The sequence below is a fragment of the Chiloscyllium plagiosum genome, unplaced genomic scaffold (genome assembly GCF_037043375.1).
Source record: "Chiloscyllium plagiosum isolate Xiang-an unplaced genomic scaffold, Cpla_swu_hap1 HiC_scaffold_26, whole genome shotgun sequence".
Taxonomy (NCBI): Eukaryota; Metazoa; Chordata; class Chondrichthyes; order Orectolobiformes; family Hemiscylliidae; genus Chiloscyllium; species Chiloscyllium plagiosum.
Genome location: NW_028270164.1, coordinates 35,847,344 through 35,856,279, shown reverse-complemented (window position 1 = coordinate 35,856,279; position 8,936 = coordinate 35,847,344). Strand labels below are relative to the sequence as shown.

At 35.2% G+C, this 8,936-nt stretch overlaps 1 protein-coding gene across 2 annotated transcripts in view; it reads right to left on the bottom strand.

Moving 5' to 3' along the window:
• Positions 1–579: 579 nt before the first annotated feature.
• The window catches only part of LOC122563227 (receptor-type tyrosine-protein phosphatase R-like), a 94,738-nt gene continuing 86,381 nt past the window's right edge, over positions 580–8,936 (bottom strand). For both annotated transcript variants that reach the window (XM_043716824.2, XM_043716823.2), the window contains 2 exons: positions 8,671–8,784; positions 580–4,618 (listed from right to left, as the gene is read on the bottom strand). In XM_043716824.2, the coding sequence (XP_043572759.2) occupies positions 4,510–4,618; positions 8,671–8,784 (223 nt within the window). In that variant the 3' untranslated portion in view covers positions 580–4,509. The remainder of the gene's footprint in view (positions 4,619–8,670; positions 8,785–8,936) is intronic.

Below are 8,936 nucleotides of genomic sequence, written 5' to 3'. Positions count from 1 at the left end.
GAAACATCGATTCTCCTGCTCCTTGGATGCTGCCTGACCTGCTGCACTTTTCCAGCAACACATTTTCAGCTCTGATCTCCAGCATCTGCAGTCCTCACTTTCCCCTCAAAGATCATTTACTGAAGCTCCAAGTTTGACCCCAAAAAACTTCTGACTGCTAAAGATAAATGAAAACTAGAAAGCATGGTTTGTGAGAACTGGCCACTTCCCTTCCATTGTTCCAACTATTTTTTAAAAAACTAAAGCCTCCTAAGTTATTTACTTATGCCATTTTCAGTAGGCAGTTCAGCACCTCTACCTTTACAGCCTCTCTTCAAAAACATCCCTGCATCAAATAATCTTTTTAAAGTGACAGCATTTGTCATGACTTTGTAAAGGAAACTTAATTTCTGTATGTTTTCCCACCATAAGCACAAATCTCTTCAGATTTGTAACACAATCAACAACCATTACAAGTGAAATGTTGTATAGAATTGTTTTCTTTTCATATATTATGAATAATATGATTTTTCAAAATGGCAGTCAAGAATTTGGTACTGGAAAAGAACTTTTCACCATCTCAAAATAAGCTTTCTAATGCAAAGGCAAGTGGTAGTTTTATTTAATAATGACAATGATCAGAACATTTTAAACACTACTTAACAATAACAATTAGTAGATATAAATGGCATTTGCGTAACCTGGGTTGGACTTAAAGAATGATTTAAAGTGAAACTGAAGGATTGGAAGTCTTAGCTGAAGTCTTAGATGTGTGAAAAACATCATGTATACATTCAGTAACTTTAACAGTGCAGCTCTGTTGCCCTAAATTGTTGCATTTCCCCTCTATCTGAAATTATTAGTAAATGTGTCTTTGAACTAGGTAGGTCAGCCATTTGATCTGAACAAACAAAATAGTTTATTTTTTCATTTCTTTCACCTTATGGATCATTGCAAAGATAAAAATGACACGAAGAATGGGATGACAAAGTTGTTATATTGGAGAATCTTTGGATATTTCAAAAAATGTTTGCCTTATCTGGGAAATACCACGGTCATAGTTTAGTATGGATTTATATTTCAGCTGTAGTTGTTGATGTATCAAGACTTTTATTGTGAATTTGATATATTTTAGGCTGTTAAGCAGGCAGTAAACCATCTACGAGAAAAGATTTCATCAACATGCCAGAATGCAGCATGACAGAGATAGGCAGCCAGTCATTAATATAACACCAGTTTTTTTTTATTAATTGGATGTAGGTGTCAATAGGAAGTATAGCATTCAATACCTATCTCTAATTACCCTTGAAAAGGTGGGGATGAGCCACCTTCTTGAACTGCTGCAAACCATGTTGTGTAGGTACACCCAAAAAGAATATTAGGAGGCTTCCAGCATTATGGCCAGGCAACAGTGAAGGGCAAGTCAGTGCGGTGTATTCAAATAGATCAAATTATCTCTTTTCTGTGACAAGAGAGTAACAGTTAGATCCAGACAGTCTCATTAATACCTCACCCAAAGGGTTGTGAAAGACAACACCATCAAACAGATACGCCACTTTAGACAAAAAAAAAGACTTCTGCCTCATAACATAGATTGTTCCTTCACTATTCATGTGGCATATCCCAGTGTAAATAGTCCATGGGAAGTAAGAAATAAAATAAATCTAATGACCTTTTATCTGTGCCTAACACAAAATAGACTGCAAACAGGTTATAAATGGAATATATTGCTCTTAAAGTAGATATCACAAATATGTAATTGGAATGACTAGTTATCTAAGTGGAGGCAGCTGAGAGGTGAAGGATTGGCTTATAAATCCACAGCTGAATTGAGTGTGTCCCAAGGTTTGACAGCATTCGGTAAAAATAAAATCTCAGTGCAAAATCGAATTGTGCTTCGGAATTTATGTAAGAATGTCTGAGAATTTGATGTCAGGTTTCTGGAATGCCCAGGTATACCCTATATTTTCATTTTAGCCATTTGCCTTATCTATTTCTAAATGCCAATTACATTTAGTGTTGGGGATAAAAAGGAAATCCTGTTTTCAATGATTTTACATAAAAGAACAGGGTAAGCACAGTATGGAGAACTATTTTTCTAAAATTATTGACAGTAGGAAATCCACCCTTCTGTAACACAATATTAAATCATCTTTGCCTATAGCCAGTGTAAACACTATAGAAAAAAAGAATCAAGCTGTGCAAATTTAAGTTTTCTTATCTATACAACAATGTAGCAGCACACTCAAAGAAATAACACAAAGGAAAAGAAATCACAACTTTTGAGTACATTTTTCAACATTACAAACTCTGATATGGTGCACAGAAGAGCACAAAATCTAATGTGCAAATCAGAATGTTTTTTAATTTTGCTTTACAAAAAATAAAGATCCTAAACAAAATCAAATCCATACAGTTTATATAATTTCATTAAGTACCGAAATATTTAAAAAACAAATTTTATGATTTTTATTAAAAGCTGTAAAAACATTGATATTTTAATTTGCAGTATGAAAAGTACATATAAAAATAAAGTGGTCTCCATTTTGGATGTTGTAATGCATCATTTACAATAACTTTCCATTTATCCTGGTATCCATTAAAAAATGTATAAAATGAGGAAAATGAAACTCAGTTATATTTAACTTGAAATGAAGGCAGAACTAAGAATAATTAATTACATTGAAGGAGACTTCTGCAGTAATTGCCAACACTGCTTACGGATAAACAAGCTGGATGTCCATTCCTACGAATAATAGTGGTAACTACTATTAGATGCTACACTGACCGATGGTACAACAAGGATTTCAATTGCAAATTTGCCCAGGCCATCAAGTTCTGTATCTTAGTCAGGCTATCTGGGAGAAGATTTTCCATGGGGACAACTGATGCCAATATATATAAAGAATTGACCATAGGATGGATGTGTGCATCTTTCACCAAGCAATTCCAGAGCTCTGTTGGCAAATAGTCCAGAAAAATACAATAGCCAATACAATATTGTAAGATTATAATGGCTTAATAATTTTACTGCATTAAAAGTAATGATTGATTTGGCCTATCACTTGTATTCTAAAGCAGTCCATTTGAGTAAACTGGAAACCTCATTCATCTGTAATCACATTATTTGTTAGAAACCTGGTGTTTGACATTTGAAAATCTCTGATCTGCTGGAATGGGTTCTGATGATTCAAATAAAACGTGAAAACTTAAATACAACTCAGGGAAGAATAATTGAATGAATTAGTTGCTTGGCAAGTACAATAATCTGGTCGAAGTCTTAGTGGCTTATGATTACTCCCTAACTCAACAATCATATTCTCATCCTTCAACAAGCAAAATGCATGTGTCTCAGGGAGAGGAGGGTTCAGCATGTGGCACCTTCAGATTCCTTGAGTGCTATTTGTTGTTTGACTTATGAGGACATGTATCTCCACAATAGGTGAAATTATTCTGCCACATGTCCAAATAGTTGGCAAAGCAACTTGATCCTCTTGACACAGGCATTAATGGATGTTTCATAATACCTTCTGGGATTTAAAATCCTCTAGAAAGGATATAAATTCCAAGATCCTCATTCTTTCTTATTTTTTTTCTTAATTGTTCAGTCTTCCAACTATCTCCAATTCCTTCTCTTATAAAATAAATGCGACTGACAAAATTTATGGACATTTCAGGACATACTGGTGTTTTTGAGTAGGGAAAATTTTGACAGTACTAGAGAAAAGGTAATAATGATTGGACAATGAATTATTGAATTATTGCAAAGTTGCCATGCTCTAAATTACCAAAATTGAAAATGCATGGTATTCAAGCATTTCTTACTTACAGAAGTCTCTCCTCAATGTATTAAACACCCTATTTTTAAAAAAACAGCTCTATAACTGCTACTGTATAGCAGTTTTGTAAGGGATTTTCTATGAAGTTGGGTTGAGGCACTTTGTCATAGCACTTTAATGATTGTGGCACTTGCAGTGATGTGGTTTGTGCTCAGAAGACTTCACTTCTCTTGCTGAACTTACAAAAGGTGAATACTTCATTTTCCATTCCAATAATCTTCCTAGTTCGGTAAATGTTTTGTGTTGCAAGTCTACATTTAAAAACAAATCGATGGAACCTTAACAGACTTTGAATTAGACTTGGGAGCATAAAACTGGATGAAATAAATCTCCATCCTTTTTATGTTTCCATAGAGTTCTCTGTGCCTTGTGTAAATACAGTGTAAAACATAAATGGGATGTTGTAAAGATAGACTACCATATTATAAAATCTAATTGGAAAAATGATCAGTATCTTACTCTGAAATGCTGTTGGAATTGACACTGAGCCGCTGACAGACATCCAAAGATCATAGTTTTAATATCTTACATTACAGATAAATGGAAATCTACTGTACCATAAAATTAGAATAACGCAATTGCTGAAGTATATTTTCTGCTGTCACATTCATGACACTATATTCTTTTGTTCCCTAGATAAAGTTTATTTGAAACATTCACCATTGCCTTATTAAATAGAGAGAGGAGAGCTTCACTTTGAAGTTGAAGATGAATCAGGTTTCTTCGAGAAATTGCTTTGATAAAGACATAATGTTTGATGCAAGAATTGATATTGCTCACTTGTCTGGATCATTCCACCCCTAAAAGAAAGAAATTGGGTAAACCATATAATATTTGTGAAACAACGTCATATGAGATCTTTGCACAGTTAGTAAGTATTTAACAAATTAATTCAGTTGTGAGTTTCAAAGCACTGAAATTCAGATGTCAGATTATTGATTGAACATAGTAAGTCTCTTCTGGTGTGCTATGGCCCATTTTAATGCAATAGTGTAACTCAAAGTAACTGGATATGCAAGCAGTGGAAGGACATTTTGTTCATGACCTTGAATTCTATTGTCAAGGAATGAATTGTCTTGCACAGAAAGGTTTAAAATAAATAGATAAATAAAGTATGTGGCATGCAGAATTGAGCATTTTAGAAATGGATTTGAGAAGTAAGGTAAACATTTTACGTTTTGATACCAGATATGTTTTGATAAATGCAGACTTCCTATATTATTTCCAACTGGCAACTTTAAAGCATAATCTCCTGTTAGAAAGTTATCATTTTGCAAATCAAAGCAAAATGCTGCTAAAAATACATTGGATATCTGTTATCATTTGTGGAAACAGATACAGAGTCCCAAGTCCAAATTGCCTTGTCATTTGTAAAGCTTAGGGAAGACTTTTCAACCTGTCAAAATGACAGATGTAGATATTTGAAATGTAATAAACTTCTCACTGTAATGGATATCAACACTGAGCATCTCCACATCATTCCAGGGGAATAAACAATGAGGAAAGCCCCCTCTATCTTATTAAGTGCTTCTTAATTCCTGGCCCAGATTGTCACTCCTAAGGTGAGCATGGCAGAGTTGGGGAAATTTCTTACTTCCCCATCCCAACCAGAAAAAATACCCTGGATTGTGAGATCTTAACTCCTGGGAGTGGGTGCATGCTGGAATCAGGTTTGCTATCTCCGGAAACAGTGAGGCAGTGACAACAAAGGTTATGGAGTGTAAAGGGGATGCTGGTTAAAAGGCCCACTTCTATTCTTTAGGATCTCATTTCATTTGCATTGTTCCATATTATACCAGCTCATTCTCAGCCTTCACACTATTTCTCCTCCCTTAACTAGTCACCATGAACCATTCATACCAACTCAAACCAACCCATGCCACCTATTCACTTTCAATGTCCCTCCATTCATCTCCATGGCTCCTTTATCTCCTATTCCAATTTAGTAACACCATCTGAAAACTGATTCAACCCACTGAAGCCCATAACTCCTCACAGACCCTTTGCCAACTCATGACCTCCACTCACTAGCATTTGCCCTTACACTGTCCATTCTAATTCAACTGGAACCCAGCATGGGAAGACTTCAGGGGCTGTGTTAAGATGACATTTAATAGATTTTATAATGTCTACAGCTGACTTCACTGCAATAAAAAGCCGCTTATACCAATCATCTCAACTCAGGTCTGACAGTAATTGTGAATTCCATGCAACACTCTTGCAACTGAAAAACGAGCATTTCAAATATATAGACCAGTTTCTAAATCCTGATCTCATAAAGAAAATGACTCCATCTGCTCCTTGCTCCCACATCTCTTTGGGGAAATATCTCTCAAGATGTAACTGGAAAACTTCACTAAAATAAAACAAAGAATGGCAGATGCTGGAAATTGTCCAGCAAAAACAAAAATAGCTGGAGGAACTCAACAGCATCTTGGGGAGAAAATAGAGTTAATGTTTCATGATGTTGCTTCAGAACTGCAGAAGACAATGCTGCCAGACCTGCTGAGTTTTTTAAGCTATTTCTGCTTTTGCTGAAAATTTAACTATTCTTGCTCCCCATCTCAGGAGTAAAGGTCGAGACAAAGAATCAGTGATTCCAAGTGACTTTAGTGAGCATTTTAAATAAGAACAGTACAGATGTGGCAAATATCAACTTGACAGTCCATTTTTGAAGAAGCAATAGAACTGGACTTACTAAAAGTGAGATATAATTGTATTTTTACAAAGTATTGATGAAATGTCTCAGAAGACACTCATTAGAAAACAATCCAGAATATAAGAAGAAAATTGGAACCATTGATAGACAATTTGTTAGATGGACATGATACAATCAATTAAGGCAAATGAATTTTCAACAAATTTGAGTTTGACATGAGCCATTGTTTGGACAGTTTTATTCTGAGTGTACGTAAATCATTTGGATTTTGAAGTAGTGAGCAAAACCATAGTGTTTGCATTTTATATGCAATTGGAAAATTGCACCAAAAATGTGCTGGGATTGATGCTGGCTACACTATGGTTCACATTTCCAATAACATTATTTGGCATTGTCATGAATTCAAGTCTTCCATTAGTCATGCAATTAGACAGAGTAACAGAATGTAACTATCAATTTTCAGCCATATTAATAAAATTACATCCGTTTACTACTCTTTAAAACATCAATTCTTCTTTTCTAAAAATAATGATGTATTCAAGAGTAGTAAGCTGATGCAATTTTATTAATATGACTGAAAATTGATAGTTCACTAAAAATAAACATACTCAAAACCGGTCATCCATTTGTGAGCAATTAGACTTAAATTTTGGAAACTAGCTTAAGATAATGATTCATTTCCTATTTTAGTTGGTGTGTATTAGTCAGTTCATAAAAATGCAGGCATTTTCAATATGAAAACTTTTAAATTGCACACATTAGGCCTACATGTCTAGGAAAATGAACACAATTTAGAGAAAGTTCCAGAACCAGAGTAATTGGCAGAATCTCACATTTTTTTTACATGGGATCATGGTCTTATTGAGAGGACTGATTTCAACAAATTAAATCTTAAACTAGCAAAAGGATCATGAAATATTTGGACACAAGTACATCAATTAACACTAATATTCACCTGTCTTTGTCAGAATGAGGTCTCGGCGGCTGGCTATGGGTGTCATGAACAAGAATAACTCAGATACAACATGATGTGACAGATGCTACAAAAAGACACTGACTCAGAGCAATGGTAAGGAGACCCTTGTCAAGTTAAGTGCGGGATGGACAGAGGATAGTGACAGTCTTAGTAAAATGAAACCTAAAAGCTTAATGCACTTGTTGGGATTTAGGGAAAAGGGGTCAGAGAAAGGAATAGTTGTTAAGGAAAACTTCCAGGAGTGGAGTTATTTTGAAAATGAAACATGAGGCACAATCATGATCAACATGCTCAGCTAAATCTAATGCTGAATGTCACCTACTGTACATCAAATACACTTAAGTCTACATCTTTGGGCTTGAAGAAGTGAAAATGGGTTCAATACTGATGGGGAATAGTCAGGGTGGCAGAAAACTAGTGTCTCACTGAATATAGGGACAATACAAAAGTCAATAATAGGGAGTTGCTGAACAGACCAAAAACTGAAAAGTTATTGTGTTGAATGGAGGACAAGGGTTGGATAATCGAGAGATTGAAAGTGCTTTAGTAAGTGACTTGGAGGTAGAGCTTACATAGAGTAGACATAGATCTAAGCAGGATAAAAAAGGGACATGTGATTTGACAAGTGAAGAATATCAGGCAATAGTCAGATATAGTGCCTTTCATATTTTCAGCATATGCTAAGGCATTGTGCAACAATAAAGTTTAACTTGAAATGTATTTGTTTTGTGGGAAGATGTAGCAACATACTTACAGAGGAACCTCAATTATCAGAAGGACACGGGGTGGGGGGGGAGCATTTTTTTTGGTTAATCGAATGTTGGATAATTGAATGCCAGATAACATTGTTAACCAAACATTGGGACCTTGCCATCTTATTTGGATAATCTGAAATTTGGTAAATTGAATGCCGGATAATTGAGGTTCCACTGTATATGCAGTCATTTGTCAGAAATTGAATCCCAACTTGTACAAACGAAGGATTATGTGGAATTTCAACAAAACAAGATGCTGTTTCTCTGATACTGACAGGATGGCATCTTAGTGCATATTTGCGACTCGTTACCAAGTGTGCTGTCTCTTAGGTATCAGTACATGACATTGACATCTGATGCTAAAATTGGAAATGTTCTAGTCTAAAAAATTTCTTTCTGTCCCTTAAACCACACAACATCTTGAATATTGATTCGAGAAATCTTGAAAGTATCAACACTGACCTGTCTGTCCGCATCTGACATACAATTCCAAGAATGTCGACTTCGTTGGTCTCCTTCATCTGTTGACACCCAATGCTTGTAGCAATGAAACAACCTGTCCTCCCAATCCCTGCACTGAACACAATAATTACTTTCAGTATTAAAAAGCTTTATGAGGTGTAAATTATCATGGAATTTGATGCCAATGTGGGGTAAAATGGAGACAGGCAGATAAATAAAGTTGTACTTTCCAGTTACACAGACATAACATTGGAAATGTGGTGATA